This window comes from Pectinophora gossypiella, chromosome 14, assembly GCF_024362695.1.
Source record: "Pectinophora gossypiella chromosome 14, ilPecGoss1.1, whole genome shotgun sequence".
Lineage (NCBI taxonomy): Eukaryota > Metazoa > Arthropoda > Insecta > Lepidoptera > Gelechiidae > Pectinophora > Pectinophora gossypiella.
The window spans coordinates 914,345-933,596 of NC_065417.1; the positions used below are offsets into that span (position 1 = coordinate 914,345).

The 19,252-nt window shown below is 37.4% G+C and overlaps 8 protein-coding genes across 8 annotated transcripts; 5 read left to right on the forward strand and 3 right to left on the reverse strand.

Annotated features, from left to right (window-relative positions):
- The first annotated feature begins 140 nt into the window (after positions 1–140).
- Positions 141–1,583, forward strand: LOC126372545 (ribosomal RNA-processing protein 7 homolog A). The gene is made up of 2 exons (XM_050018365.1): positions 141–720; positions 803–1,583. Exons 1-2 carry the CDS (start codon positions 663–665, stop codon positions 1,558–1,560), a joined length of 816 nt encoding a protein of 271 aa, XP_049874322.1. The 5' UTR covers positions 141–662; the 3' UTR covers positions 1,561–1,583.
- On the reverse strand, positions 1,575–6,308 carry LOC126372510 (integrator complex subunit 15). The gene is made up of 6 exons (XM_050018311.1): positions 6,128–6,308; positions 5,755–6,053; positions 5,294–5,548; positions 4,290–4,431; positions 3,479–3,759; positions 1,575–2,455 (listed from the first exon to the last, which is right to left on the reverse strand). The coding sequence occupies exons 1-6, from the start codon at positions 6,204–6,206 to the stop codon at positions 2,303–2,305; spliced, it is 1,209 nt and encodes a 402-aa protein (XP_049874268.1). The 5' UTR covers positions 6,207–6,308; the 3' UTR covers positions 1,575–2,302.
- Positions 6,309–6,637: 329 nt separating this feature from the next.
- LOC126372533 (cleavage and polyadenylation specificity factor subunit 4) lies at positions 6,638–8,452 on the forward strand. The gene is made up of 4 exons (XM_050018351.1): positions 6,638–6,858; positions 7,009–7,285; positions 7,473–7,713; positions 7,898–8,452. Exons 1-4 carry the CDS (start codon positions 6,756–6,758, stop codon positions 8,204–8,206), a joined length of 930 nt encoding a protein of 309 aa, XP_049874308.1. The 5' UTR covers positions 6,638–6,755; the 3' UTR covers positions 8,207–8,452.
- Positions 8,453–8,842: 390 nt separating this feature from the next.
- On the forward strand, positions 8,843–9,714 carry LOC126372576 (NHP2-like protein 1). Its single transcript, XM_050018404.1, has 2 exons — positions 8,843–9,085; positions 9,259–9,714. The coding sequence occupies exons 1-2, from the start codon at positions 9,083–9,085 to the stop codon at positions 9,646–9,648; spliced, it is 393 nt and encodes a 130-aa protein (XP_049874361.1). The 5' UTR covers positions 8,843–9,082; the 3' UTR covers positions 9,649–9,714.
- LOC126372497 (chitobiosyldiphosphodolichol beta-mannosyltransferase) lies at positions 9,711–12,089 on the reverse strand. Its single transcript, XM_050018295.1, has 4 exons — positions 11,425–12,089; positions 10,906–11,183; positions 10,479–10,764; positions 9,711–10,229 (listed from the first exon to the last, which is right to left on the reverse strand). The coding sequence occupies exons 1-4, from the start codon at positions 11,973–11,975 to the stop codon at positions 10,016–10,018; spliced, it is 1,329 nt and encodes a 442-aa protein (XP_049874252.1). The 5' UTR covers positions 11,976–12,089; the 3' UTR covers positions 9,711–10,015.
- A 1,406-nt stretch (positions 12,090–13,495) lies between these two features.
- LOC126372500 (RNA-binding region-containing protein 3-like) lies at positions 13,496–14,972 on the forward strand. Its single transcript, XM_050018298.1, has one exon. The coding sequence runs from the start codon at positions 13,628–13,630 to the stop codon at positions 14,924–14,926; it is 1,299 nt and encodes a 432-aa protein (XP_049874255.1). The 5' UTR covers positions 13,496–13,627; the 3' UTR covers positions 14,927–14,972.
- A 27-nt stretch (positions 14,973–14,999) lies between these two features.
- LOC126372474 (nucleolar protein 11) lies at positions 15,000–17,538 on the reverse strand. The gene is made up of 4 exons (XM_050018257.1): positions 17,308–17,538; positions 16,971–17,135; positions 16,154–16,526; positions 15,000–16,076 (listed from the first exon to the last, which is right to left on the reverse strand). Exons 1-4 carry the CDS (start codon positions 17,437–17,439, stop codon positions 15,007–15,009), a joined length of 1,740 nt encoding a protein of 579 aa, XP_049874214.1. The 5' UTR covers positions 17,440–17,538; the 3' UTR covers positions 15,000–15,006.
- A 192-nt stretch (positions 17,539–17,730) lies between these two features.
- Positions 17,731–19,101, forward strand: LOC126372517 (alcohol dehydrogenase class-3). The gene has a single exon (XM_050018319.1). It carries the CDS (start codon positions 17,858–17,860, stop codon positions 18,986–18,988), a length of 1,131 nt encoding a protein of 376 aa, XP_049874276.1. The 5' UTR covers positions 17,731–17,857; the 3' UTR covers positions 18,989–19,101.
- The last annotated feature ends 151 nt before the right edge of the window (positions 19,102–19,252 follow it).

The window sequence follows — 19,252 nt, forward strand, 5'->3', positions numbered from 1 at the left end:
TGCACAAGAAACGATATTTATATAGGTATGTAAATAATTGAGAATTGAATTGTATATTTTTTCGAACGAAACCAAGAAAGTCAGTCGCACGTCAAGTACGTCAACACTCGTCAAGCGAGTACATCTCAGGGCTTTTTGGTGGGAAACGGGAACGGGACAGTTGCTTTCTTCATTGAATAATCTAAATAATTAATACGAAGTGGTGTTTTGTGGTTAATGATCGCATTAAGTTAGTCGGAAGACATTCGCGAGTGTTATTATATTGGAGTATTCAATAAACAAAGTGTATCTGCCTATTTTCGCTTCGTGCCAGGAAGCCGCTTCATAACTCAAAAGTTTATGCGGACTTTTGAGTTAATTCGTTTGGGGTTCGGAGTAGGAGTCTACTCCGAGGGTGGGGGCTTAGGTTTCATCATCATCACTTTTCATCATTTCATTAATCATCAAGAAAAAAAAATACGTCAGACATGGCTGTATGGGCATAGTTCCCTTTGCCTTACCCTTCGGGGAAAACCAAAACAAAAAAAAAAAAGAGTACATCTCAACTCAACCAGCTGCAAACATAACCTTACATTTTGTTATAATAACATGGTTTTTTCAATGTTTGTAGAATATTAAGTAAATAAAAGTGGGATCACATATACACTACAGCATAAATAGGAATGAAATTACCCGAGACTTCAACTATGAAGCCTACTAAACGTGTTCCTGACTTCAAAGGTAAATACGATTTGAAATTATTAATAATTTGATTTCATTTTTTATTGCTTCTAGATATCATGAACGTGTATGATCTTTACAGCTCTGGAGTTGCAACTCACAGAAGATTCCGTATCACCACATACGATATATTTCAAGGAGCATTCAGTGAGAGAGCATACAGCAGACAAACCTTCAGGGCGAACTCTTCTAGTAATCAATTTACCGTCATATGTTGATGAAAAAGGATTATCGAACGCCTTCAGTGAAGCTGGCAAGGTACAGTCTGTAATGTTTTACCCCAAACCTACCACTGCTGAAGTCAAACCGGTCAAAAAATTCCTTCCAGAAAGTCCTATAACAACATTCAAGGTTGCCTATTTAGTGTTCACAAAGGTATCTGAACTAGATAAAGCTCTGAAACTAACAGAATTACAGCCAATGAACTCTGAAGATCACAAAGTAAAAGTTGGCATAAAGAAATGGATAGAGGACTACAACAGTTCAGTATATCAGCCAAAATTATTGAAAGAAAAAGTGGAAACATTTATGAAGCAGTATGATGCGGAAATGAAGAAAGCAGAGAAGAAAGAAAAACAGCTGGAACAGGAAGATGATGAAGGATGGATCACAGTAACCAAGCATGGCAAGGTTCAAAGCATTGCTCGGACAGAAAAAGTAGAAAATAAAATCTTAGCAAAGGATGAAAAAGCTAACAAACGGAAGGAATTGAAAAATTTCTACACTTTCCAAATTAGAGAGTCAAAGATGAAACACATTGTAGCACTCAGACAGAAGTTTGAAGAAGACAAAAAGAAGATCCACCAGATAAAGCAAAACCGTAGATTTAAACCATTTTAAAATAAAAGTTAACATTTAATTTATCACAGAATTTTTATTACAATAACATACTCTAACCTATTATTTACAAAATTATTATAATGGTAATGCAGTATTCTGTTCAGAGTAGGGACAGGCATTTCTGTAAGTATATTAATAGTAAAAATATGTATACAGAAATTCTATATTGGACAAATTTCTCTACTCATATTTCCCATTTCTACAAATATTTTTTTTCTGTAGAAAGAATTAGTATTTTATCCAAAAGGTTCTTCAATACAGAAAAAATATATACTTATATCCATACCAGTATAAACCCTGGTACAGAGATCATTTGGTTGAAGTTTAATTCTATTTAAGAATAGCTAAAGAAGTCCATTTAAAATGATACCTCAGAATGGATATAAAAGTAAGGTACAACCTGAAAAAGATAGCGTGATTATCTGTAAATGGTGGTAGGATGAAGGATTAACCTTGGCCCAGCAGTGGGACAATACTGGTAAAATTGGACTTGGAATATTTAACTCTTGTCACTTATTGGTCAGTATAATGATGGAAAATTATTATTTTACATATACAACAGTCTCCTCAACTGATGATAACAAATCCCACACTTACTGTAAGATAGTCACTGTTGAACAAGTTTATTATCGGCGCGGTCCTGTTACAAAGTTGCGCGGTTACGAACCAGTGTGGTTCGTAATCAGATGGACGCGATCAGCGGGGCATGACTATGTAACCACACTTAACATCACAGCAGTTGTCAAATGGTCTGCTGGTGAGTCTTGATGATGATCCGGAGCAGACGATTCTCTGGCAGCGTGTCGAGAGCTGCTAATAGGTTGCTGATGTTCCCATACACACAGCCATTTGCTAGAGCCACTTGCACGGATTGACCTATTTTGTCTAGGCAGTCCTGCGAAAAACAAAAAATATCCATAAATAATTGGTTGCTGAATTACCTAGAAGAAACATCTAGAGCGCTTAGGCGATCATCTGAATCCCGTCGCATCAGAGCTTTTAGACATCGAAAATGTGGTGAAACAACTGAAGAGAAGCCATGTTGTATAATGTGGGAGGTTGTGATACGGGTTGTAGCTCCTGACACATCACTTATTCCACACAACGAAACTGCTTATAGTCTAGTGGACTGATTGTAGTTCAAACTAAGAAAAAAATAACAGTGACAAAGAACACAGTCTGAATATGGTAGTGAGGTGTATTTTCCGCACTGACACATGTAAGTCCATTATATATGTAACAATTCTTGGCTCTACTAGCCAACCTAGTTCCTACCAGGAGCTCAGATGGCTCCTGGACCTTGGCAGGCTTCGCGAAGCGACTACAGACTGGGTTCCAAAATGCGTTGTGGCCGAGTGCGAAAACATGGCGTGACTAGTTGGATTTGCACTTGACAATTTGGATAGAATAGAAATTGAGTGGAGTTGAGGAAAGGGAGAGAGGTCTTTGTTGCAGTGAAGTGATGTATGCTGATATTAATATCAAAAACTTAACATAAGCTCACGACTATATCCCAATTGGGGTAGTCAGAGGTGCATCCATCACAAGATGAACTAAATACCGACACCTCACTTTCTGTTAGACTAACATTAAATAATAATATTGAATTTTTCATTTCATTACAGTCATTGTTGTGTGTGAGATTATGCCTATACACAAAATAATCCAAATCTTTTTTAGTAATAGATAGATAAATCATTTATTTGGTCTACAGTCACACATGTATACAATACAAATCAGCAACAATACAAAATGTTTAGCACATGGCAGGTATGTATGTGTGCTGCAGCAGCGCAAAACGGTCATAGCTCATCGCAAGTATTTTCCCTTTCAAGCAATTCGCTGGTTTTCAGCTACAACCTGGATAGAGGAAACCGCGGATACGGTAATTGGAATTTAGTCTCTAATCAAGACTTACCTGTAACTTAACGTCAGTAGTAGGATTGCCGCCTCTCTGCAACATCTGGTTGGCGTGTGCCTGCACGATGGGCACGAGCAGAGCCAGCTGCTGAGCGTTAACAGCGGTGGGAGGCCCCCCGGCGCGCCGACCCGCCCTCAACGCGTGGAGGACCCCCAATTGCAGCTTCACATACAACTCTGACTCAGACAAAGTCTTGTTTGACCCAGCCTTCACTGGATCCTTGATGCCTTCGATCTTGATTTTCTTCATTGGTATTATTACTTCTACCATTTCTGTGTCTGTTGATGACAAATATTGTTTATTACATTATAAAGTATAGACCTGTTAGACTTGAATACTAATTTAATGAGAATATAAATTTAATTTCTTAAATTATATACTATAGCAATGGGATTACTTTAGGCTAGATAAGATAAGAGAGAAATCATACTGGGGCAATTCCTAAAAAAACAAACCGGGTTCTGTACATACGGTCACGAGTATTAATATGTATACACTTTGAAACCATGTCACATTAACTTTTTAGACAAATTAAACCGTAAGTCTCATTAAATGTCAAATATGATAGTGCGACAGGGTTCTAAAGTGGGTACATGATATTGCTCATGACTGTACATTATAATTGAGTCATGGGGACAAGTTACAGAGGCTGCAAAAGATGGCTAGGAATGGAAATCTGTTATTCGAACCCTACATCCCAACAGGGATACAAGGATTAGAAGAAGAAAAGTTACTATGCATGCCAGTTGAATTTATATACTTTTGTAATTTTTACAAACTGTGTGTCTAAGTCTAGATATGTCCTTACCCTCATCAATACAGAGTGGCGCAAGCGCACACCAGCGTATGAGTCCGGCGAGAGGCGTGACTGCTGCCATCGGAATGGCTCCTATGGGCAACGCCGCCGGGTTTAGCTGCGCCGACATGCACAGAGCTGGGTTGGAGTACACCTGAAAGGAAATGGGTCAATTTAGCAAGGGAGTCTCTTTTTTTCCAGCAGAGTTGTCGATTCTTGTGGATACAACGTGGTTAAGAAATAATATAACTAAATCATTCACTTATTGACTCGTTTACCAATACAGTTTCGGAGGGTTTCCATAACTATTGGTGTTGATTACCCTCCATTGTGACTTAGGGTGTACCAATTAAAGTGTTAAATAAATAAAACAAAAAAAATCAAATTCCATACAGAACATGCCCAGTTTAGACAAAATGTGCTTGGGAAACTTGATTAGTATCATACCACTCTTTAAAGTCTGACCATTTTCATGAATACCAACGTGCAGATATTTTTATTTTTACCCACACTGACTTGCATAAATACTAAAAAAAATTGTTTAAAAACTAAAACCCAACAATGGAAAAATCTTAATCTCTCTCTCTAAAAATTATGAAACAAGAAAATATTTCTCCTAAATTCTTACCTACAGGCTACAAAGCTAAGAACCTGTCTATCTATAAACTTACCTACCTGTCTTATTTATCTATAAACTTGAAGCTACAGAGCTTCAGGATGTAATTTATGAGACTTAACCACTCTCATGTAGAACAAGCAGATGGAGAAAAGAGTGTGAGGATCTAAGCAAATGGAATTCCCTAGTCTCTGCTTACCCCAGTGGGAAATAGGTGTGTGTTTATGTATGTATGTAACTACTTCCTTTCATCATAATTTACATCAGACAGCTTATTTAGCTTACTTAATTTATAGCTTTTAGATAAGCATGTTTAAAAGCCTTTACATAAACATGTCAACCTTATTATACTTTAAATGGAATTTAACAATTTTACTTAAAAAATATATCATCCACATACCCAAGAAGTGATAACCTCCAAGAGATTTTTCGGTGGCACTTTAGTGTTCTCCTGCACATCATGCATGTACAGCTCCGTCACTGCTGTGATGAAGTTGGACACAAATTGTGGTGCAGAATTGGCAATGGACTTCAGAGTATTCTGATTGGATGTGTTGAGGAAGAAGTGGTCCCTGATTATGTTCTCCACTAATTGTAAAGACTGGGATGATGAACAGCCCATCTGTTGAAGCCATACTCCTACTGCTAACAGTACCTGCAAATAGAGACTGCTAATAGTAAAGGTACTAATTTCAAGTCAAATTAAACATTCTTTTTAACATTTGTCCCCATTTATTATGAAAACTAAGTTGTTTATTTCAATTTATTATTATATTTATTTAACATATTATTATTATTTACTTCATTTATTATTCGACTTTACTGCTAAAGCCAATAAGGGAATAAAAACTTGTTACTCACTGGCGTGCTTGAGGCCGATACAGCCATACTGGCTAGAATACTCAATATTTTCAGTCTTTTCGGACTTTCCATGCCGCCAAATAGCGACAAGAACACTGTGTTCTTCGTAGTATCGTTGGTACATGAAGAGAGGTAGTCGCAGATGATGTCTATGAGCTGCAACTCCTGGAGAGAGTTGAGCCCTGCGCCTCGCCGACTGCCGCGCCGATCCGCTTCACAGAACACGAATTCTGATATAATATCCATCGCAATATCTAACTGCTTGCTCGAAGGGGCTGTCCGGCCTACCAGCAGCTGTTCTGTAATAAATTAAATATGAAATATTGGAAAAAATACAAATTATGCACATGATAATCCATACGAGAAACAATACCTATTCTTATCAACGCTTCCTTAGCGCTTTGTGGAAATTCGAGCATCCTTAAATTGTGCTTCATATCTGATATAGACATGGTAAAATTGTATATCAATCAAGATTTTCAAGTCCGAAATTGTCCAAATAATAATATATCGTCCCCGAAAACAGTGAGAATCTATTCCACCCACACTGGCTGTCAAACTGGCGTTTCGTTGACGCGCTAAGAAAATGTGAACTAAAAGTATAACCCGTGAGGAGGCAGTATAGTATAAAAACTTTATCTGATGCTCACGAAAAAAGTTTTGTGTGCGTTTCGTTTTGTCACTGACTTACGATGTTATTTACATTGTATTTACACGTGGTATTTTCTTTCTTGATAGTCTGCAATTTATACCATGATGTCGCAGGAAAATAATAAAAAACATTTTCAACACTTATTTGCAATATACAGTACAATAAGCGAATAAAAATGTGCTACGAATTGAAACATCTGCAACTAAAACCATTCATAACTGTAGACGATTAATAGCAATTAAACGCAAACATACGTCAAACACGAAATTGGCGATTTCGCTGCGATCTCGTATTTTCTTTTATTTCTCAATTATTAACATGAATAAAAGCTAATTTATATTATATCATTATGGAGGTTATTGTTGCTAATGTAGATCATATAAAGTTTGACATCGATTATGCACTGGAGGAGCAATTTGGTGCATTACCGCTGCCGTTCCCCGGAATGGATAGTAAGTAAAAGCTTCTTGATTATTTACCATGAAAATCATAATTTTTGAATTATCATTCCGCTTAACAATCGTTTATGTAACGAATTTCCAAAATAAAATACCAGAAATCTTGAATCGACATAATCATCGTGAACACTCACCTCTTTACAGAATCAACGGCAGCGGTATGCGAATTTTTCAGCCAACCGGGTGGATGTAGTAATGGGCCGCAGTGCCCATACAGGCACGTCCGCGGGGACCGCACAGTGGTCTGTAAACATTGGCTACGTGGCCTCTGCAAGAAGGGAGACCAGTGTGAATTCTTGCACGAATATGACATGTCCAAAATGCCTGAGTGCTACTTCTACGCGAGATTCAATGCATGCCACAATAAAGAATGTCCATTTCTTCACATAGACCCTGAAAGCAAAATTAAAGACTGTCCTTGGTAAGATTTTATACTTTTTTACTTGTTATACTCAGATGAGTATTAACATATTCTGCATCTGTATAATATTGTTCTTATTACAACAATAAACATGTCTTAATTATCTTTATTGTGAATTGTAAATATGTTGTGTAAAGTTTCTTAAAAGTTTTTGAGTACAAATGATGTAGTTCTGTACCATTTTCAGGTACGACCGTGGTTTCTGCAGACATGGACCACACTGTAGACACAGACATGTTCGCAGAGTGTTCTGCATGAACTATCTTACTGGTTTCTGTCCTGACGGTCCCAGCTGCAAGTACATGCATCCCCGATTTGAGTTGCCCGCTCCACCAGAGCAAACTAAGGATGCTAAGCGGCTCCCTGTGTGCCACTACTGTTCAGAAGTCGGACATAAAGCTACTACTTGCAATAAGATTCCTCAAGAGGTTGGTGTTTTTATAAAACAGAGTAAAAAGAGAGCTAGATTGTTAACTGCTGCTTTACATTATTTATGTGTACACATTTATTTTTTAAAAAGGAACACTTCTGTTGTGTGATCGATTGGTTTTATTTTGATAAGAAACAAAATATAAGAAATAAATATGTCTCTAAAACCTGTTGTCATTCCAGCAAAGAGAAGCAGCCCAGAAACAAGAGGAGGCGAGATACCGCGCCCTCGGGTATGTGAAGGCTGTTGACAATGATGACCCTAACCAGAACAACCAAGGACCAAGAATCCCTCGTATGATGCACAAGCCACTTGAAGAGGTCACTTGCTTCAAATGCGGCACTAAAGGGCACTACGCTAACAAATGCCCGAAGGGACACTTGGCATTCCTCTCCAGCCAAAATCAACATAACCAACATAATAATTCACACAATAACCACCATAACAATCCCCATCACCATCCCCATAATGCATTCAAGAAACCCAATTAGTTAAGATTGAAACCAGGATTATCAAGTGAACTTTATTGGTAAGGTGAGAGTGATATCTGCAAAGGACAGTTAGGAACAGATTTTATAATGAAAGAATAAAATTGAGATGAAGTTAGTTTGGATCTTCTTAAAAACATTTACACATAAACAAATCTCAGGCTATTAGCCTCGATGTTATACAATAATAGAACAATGGTTAGGACATTAGAGTTATGTTTCAGAATAAAATGTTCCAAACAATAACAAGTTTTTTAATCCCCTTTTTTTAATTTGAATACCCTACCTAACGGTTTGAACCACATCTTGGCTCGTCATCGCACTTTCCTATGCTTCTATCCTTTTTCGATACTCTGAACCGTCATTTTCTAGAGTGAAAGAGAATATGCCGCACGCGACAGGTTCGTTCGACGGGACTAGACTAGTGTGCTAGCTGCCAAATGTGGTTCAACCCTTACTTTACGTAGTTTATTGTGTACAAAAGTGTTTAAAGTGTCAGTAGTAGTCATCCAAATTATGGAAGTTTGTAACAATACTTGCTCCAACTATTTGAAAAACGCTCTGGCACTGAAACATTAAGAACACCAGAGGTGGCTGTATGAGTTAAAACACTGCATGAAATGCCAGAAAAAAACTTACTGTCAAATCAAATAACGTTAACGCGTGGTAGCAGCGGTGCGTGTTGTTTGTATCTACGATTTTGATTATAATATTTATAATTATTACAATTAAAACTATTAAACGAGATTTACTTGTAATCTCGCATTACAGTTGCAATTTCTAAATTTTCTGTCGATCCAATTTTCCTCAGTGAAGCGAGAAATCGCCGAGAGGTGTTAAACTGAGTGATTCGATTCGAAGCGTGTTCAAGTAAAAAACATGGTAAGTTGTTTTACTTTCTTTTCAATTGCTAAATTAGATATAGCGTCAAGTAGAACATTTAGCTTGTAAGTATTAAAGTTTTCAGATAACACTACATACATAGTCACGTGTGGTTTTAGGTTATGTTTGTCGTGCGGTTTCGGAGTATACAGTTCGAATTTACTTTGTTACAGGGTGAAACCGAAGCAGCAGTGAACCCGAAGGCGTATCCGCTAGCGGACGCGGCCCTCACGGCCAAGATCCTCAACTTGGTGCAGCAGGCGACCAACTACAAGCAACTTCGTAAAGGCGCGAACGAAGCCACGAAGACCTTGAATCGCGGTCTTTCAGAGTTCGTTGTTATGGCCGCTGATGCCGAGCCCCTGGAGATAGTATTACACATTCCTATTTTATGTGAGGACAAGAATGTGCCGTACGTGTTTGTGAGGTCAAAGCAGGCGCTGGGCAGGGCATGTGGAGTATCCCGGCCCATCATCGCGTGCTCTATCACCATCAACGAGGGCTCTCAACTGAAGCCCCAGATCCAAAGCATTCATCAAGAAATAGAAAGACTCTTAGTTTAAGCTGTGATTATTATACTTTATAAGTATGGAGAATATTTTGCCTATAAATAAAAACTATAAAGTTTACTTCATGCATTATCATTTAATTATTATTATCATGTTATTAAAATTCGTATCACAATTAATTAGATTGTTGGCCCCACATACAACTTATTTCATAAAAAACATACATTCAACATACATACACAATTATTACTTATCTTCACATTATTTTGGCTTTATATTTGTTAACACAAATAAATGCCATTGGATTATCATATTCTTACACCAATATACATATAAATGTTAGAAATTGCCGATTATTCTTATTATAACACAGACCTTGTGGAATTCACTTAATATTAACAGTCTTTTTCTTATGTTCTATTTAGGATTCAAAGAATGGTTTGATCCTGCGATCCCAGTTCTCTTCCCATCTCAACCTGCGGAAATTGACCAGCTCTTCTCTGATACGCACAACTATTTGGTTCTGGGCGTCGTTATATGGGAAGTCTTCAAACCATGTCACCAGCATCTTGGCTAGTTCGTCGCTGTTCTTGAATGTGAAGCCATTCACATCATTCTGCACAAGCTCTCCCAGACTGTAAAACGTTTTATTGAAATTTTTTATAACCTCATAAATACCCTCATGGTTTTACTAATTAAAAAAAAGCTGTTATAACAATATATTTAAAAAAAGATTTGGTCTTGTGTGTCAAGTTAGCTGATAAATTTTCATTAATTACCTACATATTTTTTTTTACAAGTAACTTTCATAACTCATGCACATAATCTACCTCTTTTTCAAGTTGATATAAGCCTTGATTATTTACAGATATTATAATACTTACGTTTTATACTCGTAGGCAAAGACAGGCAATCCAGCTCCGAACATGTCCACAACCTTCATGGGAAGATCAAGTCCTGAAGAGCTGGTATGTAGACAAATGCCTAGGTCGGCACAAGCCACCATTGTCGGGTAGTCTGCAGACTCCAGCCAAGGAGTCACCACTCTCACATGTTGCCACTTCCTGTCTCCTATCTCATCAATGTAATGCTGCTTCATCGGGCCTCTGCCTGTTATGATGCATACTAGCTTCGGGAGGTTATTTGCAAGATTGTATGTTGTTTCATAAACTGAAATGAAAATTTTGTTTTAAAAAAGTTTAAAGTGGGTATTTTAAAAAAAAGATTACAAATATTTTATATCATGTTATCTAAAACTGCAGCAGTCATTAAAATTAATTACAATATTAAAAATAAACTTGTTGTTTTTACCTTGTAAAGCGTCCATAAGTATGCCAAAGTCCTCATCACGTGACCAACTGGTGCTGCTGAAGATCAGGCCAGGTCTATCTGCCCGCTCATGTATAAGGCCTTGCAATTTGTGGGTGAAGGTAGTCCGAGTAATCTCAGACGTAGGTAGGTTCAGTTGATCCCGACCTTTGCAGCCGAAGACAAAATATTGCTGGCTTATCTTCACGAACCATTTGTGTTTCTCATCCAACGAAATTGGTCGGAATTCTCTTGGTGCCCTGTCATATAGGACTTTGGCACTGAAATAAAAATTTTGTAATTATAGGTAGGTAATGTCAATATAAAGAATGTTATAAAGATGTCTCAATAAGTTTAACCTTCATCCAAACATACAAAGCTTAAATTTTAACATTCTTATTAGAATCACATCAGATTTCTTTCAAACAATTTCATATGAGGGTAGAAGAAAAATTACCAAGTACCCTATATATTACAATTTGTTAAACCATGTGGCAGTTTTTAATACAATTAAATACTTACGTGATGTTCCAATTTTTTGACAAATCCTCCTTCATAGCATATGTTACGCAGAAGTTGTGGTCTGATGTTCTTCCAAATACCTTCTCTATGTACTTAGCAAGTAGGAGTATCGGATTTTTTGGAGAAAGAGTGAGACCCATGATTGTATAAGCATAGTTATGCCAATCGATTATAAACTTGGTTCTCGTTAAAAAGCAAAAAAGTCGGCAAACAGGGAGAGTGGGAATCGCCGGCGGATTCTGGCAGAGCAGATATTCACATTTGCCGGTTTTGTACAACATCGACATCAAAGTTATTGTTTGCCATATTACCTTCAAAGCATATTGAAATACCTTCGGACCTTTATCAAATTCGAAAGGTTTCAACTTGTTAATCTCGATGTTGGAGTTGCGTGTGATATTATCGGGAGGGAAAGTCTCCTCGTAGCCAATGAAATTTACTTTGAAACCGTGACTAGCAAGAGATAATGCATGATACTGCATACGTGGGCTTCTCCCGATATCACCCAAAACAACGATTTTTACCGTTTTCTGTCTTCGTATTCTTTCCATATCTGCAGTAGAATATTTCACTTCTCACATGAATTAGTACTTTATTTTATTTTAAAAAATATTCAAAACGATTTCTTACCAACAACCGGCTGACTGTGAAAGTAAAAGAATGATTTTCTGCAACACACTGTCAATTGTAGGGAGTTGAAAAGAGAAATCCGAAAATAAATAAATTATACGAATTTTATTTTACCCACACATCGTGGAACTCCTTTTGAATACGAAAAAAACTGTCCAATCAAAAACATAAATGTGAAATGAGAGCCAAGTTCAATATTATGATAAATGCTTTGGTTGACTTCAACGACAGAAGAAGTGAGATCTAAATGGGTGCCAGGTTCAATGGTCAGTCCTGAAATTTATTTATATGTACCTAACGGTATAATAATCATATCTTCTTATAACATAAGATAATGTATTGTAGCCTAAAGTCTGTCTTGGCTAGTTTTTATAAACCTACCAACGAATTATTAATTATTATGTTCGATCTCTAGTTTCTACCAATAATCCAAATTTTCGGAATCATACCGACAAACACTTGTAGGTTTAGAACTTGCGAAGGCTATAATTCATATATGAAAAGTTATGTTATATGTTAAGTTAATCTACATACCTACCACATAAAGACCGGTTGTCATGAGTTTTACACTGGCAATTTTTAAATAATTAGATTCTATTATGAACGCTTAACATAAATACCTAATTTGTGCCTGTACACAAATTAGGTATTTATGTTAAGCCAGTTTTTTATTTATTCCTTTGTGTATTCATCTAATTACCTATCTGCATACCAAATTTTAACTCTCTAGGTCATCTGAAACTGGGTTAGAGTTTTGATCTATAGGTCAGTAAGTCAGTCAGTGACAAAAATGAGGATTTTTGGACATTAATATCTAAATAACCGTTTGAGATAAGCTTATGAAATTTAGACGCATATGTACTCGCAAGTCTCAATATATGAGCCAAATTTGTTACGTTTATGTGAAATAGGGTTACAAATGAGGAAGTGCTAGTAAGAGTAAGGGAAAAGAGACAAATACTGAGAATTATTGAGGACAGAAGAGGCAAGATGATTGGACACCTAATAAGACACGACGAATTCATTAAAAACATCATAGAAGGAAAGCTAGAAGGAAAGAGAGGAAGGGGAAGACCAAGAAGAGCTTACATGGAACAGATTAAAGAAAAGGTTAACGTCGTGTCTTATAGGGAAGTCAAGGAATTGGCCTTTGATAGACTGGAATGGAAAATGCTACACCGACAAGAGCGTGGCTCTTAAATTGATGATGATGATGTGAAATAGTTTTTGATTTATGAGGGGGTCAAATTAGCTCCAAATGGTTCGTGTAAACACACGGTGCGGCCCGTCAGTTCAGTTTCATGAACTTGGCTTGAAACGCTACCGCGTGTCTAGATACACTGTTTAATGATGAAACCTCAGAACAATATGAAACGATCGTTCCTCTTTTTTCCTTAGTGTTGTACTGTCAAACATTTTCTCGATTTTAAGTCAATAAATTAAATCGAGATTTAGTAAATGTCAGTTGTTTCATAATAATACAGTACCGAGGCTTTATTTTTGATTGCTTTTAGTGTTTACAGATAAAGTACAGCGAATTAGTTTTTCTCCTTAAACACAGTGAATTAGCAAAATGTCGAAGGTGTTAATGATTCGGCATCTACCAGTTGCATTGTCTTTTCAAGAAAGACAGCAGTTATTAAAACATTTTGGTGCTGAAAAAGTCTGGCAGACTTCTGAAAGGCGTAATTATATATTTGCCTCGTTTGCCAGTATCGACAAAGCAAAAGCTTCCCTGTTACGTCTTCATCAACTGGAAATTGCAAATCGGAGGTTAGTAGTAGAGTATTCCTTAGAAAAAGAACCTGTAATACAGAATTATGACTCTGAACAAAGATCATCAGTTACCAAACATATTCAGGATTTTTTAAAAGCACTGAATGCTTGGAATCCTTCAATAGACTTCTACCAACCGCCTCCAGTTCATTTAAAATATAAATATCCAGAAATAACTAGTGATATTGTCGTTAATATTGTACATGCTCTATATACACATAAACCATTTTACACACAGACTCTGCATTTAATGAATAAGATGTCACTGGAACTACCATTTAGGGAAAGTGACGAAGCAGTTGTAGCTTTCAAGGAAACTTTTAGAAAATACTTTTTCAATGAAATGCCAATACCTGTGCCAGAACCTGAACCAGAACCAGAGAGTGAAATTGAGTCTGAGTTATCTGGTGAAGAAACTCAGCAGAAAACACAACCAGGGCCAACTTTCAAAAGGAAGCGTAAACTAGCAGTCCCCTTCAAAACAGCTGCAGCTGTATTGTCAACTGCTTCATTACCAAAAGCAAAAAAAACTAGTCATCAACCCACCCAGGAAGAGGTATTTGAAACCGTGACACCAAAACAAGGAAAGAAGATATCTGTGGTTGTCCACCAAGATGCTCTACGGAAACCAACAGAAGAGCCAGATGTGATAGGAGAACTGGGAAAATTTGAAAAAGAAGTCCAATTGGAACAAGTTGAAGAAGTTGCAGAACCAGACCTCCCAGCCATTACGAAGAAGGAACTCTTACGTAACAGAGTGTCATACAGTGACATGAAAGTTCTTCCTGTATTTAAAAACTATCATCCTGGTGAACCATCTATGAGGCTTTATATCAAAAACTTAGCAAAAACGGTAACAGATAAAGATGTCAGTAGAATATACAGGCTGTATATAGAAAAGCTGTCAGAAGAGAAACAACAAGGATTTGATGTGAGAGTAATGCAAGAAGGAAGAATGAAAGGTCAAGCATTTGTAACGTTTCCATCTGTAAATATTGCTGAAAAGGCTCTCCATGAAACCAATGGGTATTTGTTAAAAGAAAAACCAATGGTTGTACAATTTGCCAGAGTTGCTAATAAAAAGACTATAGATTAACTAGACTTTCATTTTTGTTTAACTAATATTTAGATAGTGACAAGTTAACAAGAAATAAGACAGTCGATTTTATAAAACCATTATATTTGCATCATTTCAATAGAATATGACAAAGTGTCTTCATTCATATTACTGTTACCAGAGAGGAATTTATTCAGTTTGCACATTGTTGTATCAATCACACCAAGCTGCTTAATAAGGTTCACAACAACATTTAGTGTATTTTGTAGCACATAGGTAACTTTTTCATCTTTTGTCATTAAATATTGTTGGTAGAATGAATCCATCAGTAGAGTACACCAGTCTAATAACTTACTTTCATAATCTGCACTGATGGAAACTTCTGAATCCACTAGCAGGTATGTGATGTATGACATAAGAAACAGAGTGTCATTTAATGCTAGCCCATTTCTGAGGTAAGGTATTAAAAGTGCATCACTGAAAGTGAGTTCAAGTATGTAGTTCAGGAGCTTCAAACTTTCATTGCCTGAAGATTCTTTATGGGAACAGAATTTAACAATTTCTGCATGATTTGTTATATCAACTTCATTGGGTTTGATAAATTTGATGGTATAATTTAATAGCTGAACTAGAATTGACTCTGGTATGTCTTTGAACTCTTTCAAAAGTGTTAGAATCCTGTTGATATTATGTTTCTCCAGCAATGGTGTAATGACTTGAGAACATATTGTCCTCTCAGTGACGCCAAGTTTCAAGTGCTCCTTAATTTCATTTGCAACATTAAACTGTGGAGCAGATGATGTTTCCCAATTGGCAATCTCTGTGCACTCATCTTGAATAATTTCATGGGAGCCAAGGAGACTTGAAAGGTTTCTCCTTGTTTCCAAGACATATGGCAGCATCCCAATATGGTTTGGAGCTTCGAGAATAATCCTGCTGTTGAAACAGTAAAGCTTTGCTCCTTCAGAATACATTTTCATGGGATACTTGCAGGATCCAACACCAAGACTGACATTGTAAGCTACCATGATGGCTCCATCTTGATCTGTGTTGCTTCCAATAAGCACCAGATGTTGCTTGCCCATCCAGGCTATAGACACTTTGGATAATGTGGAAATCCATGGCACTGTACCAATGGTCTTCCATGACTTATTGGCCAGATCATACACTGTCAATTTAGCATCACTCCCTGTAAAGAAAATAATTGATTTAAGAACATGTTTTACAAACCATTTGCATGATATAAAAATCAGAAAATCAACTTACACAAAACATATACTGAAAGGTATTTCTCAGAAGTGCAGATTAGTTCTCCAACAATGTAAACATCATCTGGTCTCGTAACTTTCACTCTATTCAGCTTAGACTTTTCCATATCACCCAGTTCCTCCCTTACGGGACAGTTAACAATCTCATACAAATCCTTATTATTCTTTATTACATAGCAGACATAATCTGTGCCATTATCACTGTAGCAAGATGTGTCTATGATGAGTTCAGACTCTTTAATGAAGGATTTACTATCATATGTCTTTCTGTTGTCAATGGCGTACGGCAAGGATGCACAGTTGCCGTTGGAAAACACAATAAGTGATGCTTTGTGTCCTCTTGGTATGAGTTTCAGCATGTTTGTTGAGAACTGAAATATAAAAGAATTGATTTAACAAAAACTGCTGCACAATGGTGCTGATTCCTGTATATACCATCTAATCTTATTTTAAGTTATACCTGTCATTTTCTTCTCCACTGGAAAAGAAAGGGACGGGTAATTGACAGGCATAAAATTTATGGTACACACGTCAATTTAAGGCAGAAATTTAAAAACCCCAAAATTTTTATATTGGCCAATAACCCGACACTATTAAGTTGACAGCACACATCAAATGGGTTGCATAAGAGCGATAAACCTATTTTATTCGCCCCACTTGTTCATTAATTTTAAAAGGAACAGTTTCTTCCGTCCCTTTCCTTTTCGGTGAATAAGAAAATGATGGTTATAACTTAAAATAAAATTAGGTGTCTGCAGGAATGGGAGCCAATATTTGATGTATATTAAAGTAATTTTATTTTCATTTCAATTTACCTTGTGTTTTTTAATTTTGTCCAGATTTTCAGCACTGTTTTTCCATGTTTTGATAGTATTGTTGTTGAATATACCCACATAGCTTTCTTGTTCCTTATCATAAATCACTGCAGAAGTTATATGATCACGGGACGTCCATCCTCCAACCTGTTTTTGGTCTGAAAGCTGAAATTAACATAACATTTGTAAATATAACCTAAGTGTAAATAACAATGCTACATAACCTCAACATACACATTCGGATATTAAATAATTCGGCAAATCTGTAAATAACTGTAAATAAATTCTTGTATTTAATAGGTTTGAACTGTATTAAATAGGTTTTAATATGACTTACCCTGTATTTGTTAACAACATTGCGCCCTAAAGTAACGATAACATATTCCTCTTCTTTATCTTGAGAAACGCCAAGAAAACTTTTCTGGTCAATGAGAGGACACAACACGTGATAATTATGTAGTTTAGCCATAATTCATTTAATTAAGAATATTATTTAAGTTATAAAACGTAAATATATATTTCTGCAAGTGTTTGCGACTTCGCGTGGAAACTGTGGTGGGAAGTTTGAGTGACAGTTTGACAGACATACAGCTGATATTTTTAAGTCGATCGATTATGAAAGCATCCCTATGCTGTCATTTTCATGCCGGGTGGAGATTTGTTTACAAATACATTGACGGCTGTGTACATTCATATTATGATTAGAGATTATAGGAAACTGTCAATGGACTAAGAATTGTTAAATTAATATTTCAAGGTTATCTTGATAATTTGCGTTTTATCGCGTTATTACATCACAGCGGGCTTATTTTCGTCACTGGGTTTCAGTGTCAAGGAAGGTTTTTGCATTTCGTTTTCATTTATCGTTGGTATTTGTTGCGGTGAACATGTCTACTGCCGGTAAAGTTATAAAGTGCAAGGCCGCGGTAGCCTGGGAGGCTGGAAAGCCGCTCTCCATCGAAGAAATCGAGGTAGACCCACCTAAAGCCGGGGAAGTTCGCGTTAAGATTACCGCAACCGGCGTCTGCCACACCGACGCCTACACCCTGTCTGGAAAAGACCCCGAGGGCGTGTTCCCTGTAGTACTGGGTCACGAGGGCGGCGGCATCGTCGAGAGTGTCGGCGAGGGAGTCACCACCGTCAAGCCTGGTGACCATGTTGTCCCTCTCTACGTCCCACAGTGTAAAACATGTAAGTTCTGTCTAAACCCGAAGACCAACCTGTGCCAGAAGGTGCGAGTGACGCAGGGCCAGGGAGTGATGCCGGACGGAACGCGCCGCTTCCACTGCAAGGGCAAGGATCTGTTCCACTTTATGGGATGCTCTACATTCAGTGAATACACGGTTGTTCTGGAAATTTCCCTGTGCAAAGTAGCTGACACTGCTCCATTGGACAAAGTATGCCTGCTGGGTTGCGGCGTGCCGACGGGATACGGCGCTGCTCTCAACACTGCCAAGGTGGAGAAGGATTCGAATTGCGCCATCTTCGGTCTTGGAGCTGTTGGCCTCGCCGTGGCTCTTGGATGCAAAGCAGCTGGTGCTAAGCGCATTATTGGAGTAGACATCAACCCTGACAAGTTCGAGGTCGCCAAGAAATTCGGCGTTAATGAGTTTGTCAACCCCAAGGACTATGACAAACCCATCCAGCAGGTGTTGGTAGACCTTACTGATGGAGGATTGGACTATACTTTTGAGTGCATTGGCAATGTGAACACAATGAGAGCAGCGCTGGAAGCCTGCCACAAGGGCTGGGGAGTGTCTGTGATCATCGGCGTTGCTGCTGCTGGCGAAGAGATCAGTACACGACCATTCCAGCTTGTTACAGGACGCACATGGAAGGGGACGGCTTTTGGAGGCTACAAGAGCCGTGATAATGTACCAAAACTGGTTGATGAGTACTTGAGCAAAAAGCTGCCTCTGGATGAGTTTGTCACACACAACGTTCCATTGTCAGAAATCAATGAAGCATTCCATCTGATGCACGCCGGGAAGTCTATCCGTGCGGTTGTCCACTTGTAGGTTTAAGGGAAAGTGTTCATTATTTGTATGAAGCATTTATAACTGTTATACTCTGAATGATTTTAAACTAAACAATATTTTGTAATTGCTGGTCAATAAATATTTCAACTAAAGTGTATACTTTAATTTCAGTTACTTGTATGAGATTTGAAATCGGTTTTAAATTGTTAATGGAATATTGGCACAATGTTAGTGCTTCTTCACTCAAGTAACCTTGGATTACCTCGTTTGACAACTGAATCTACTTTGTATTGAATTTAAAAT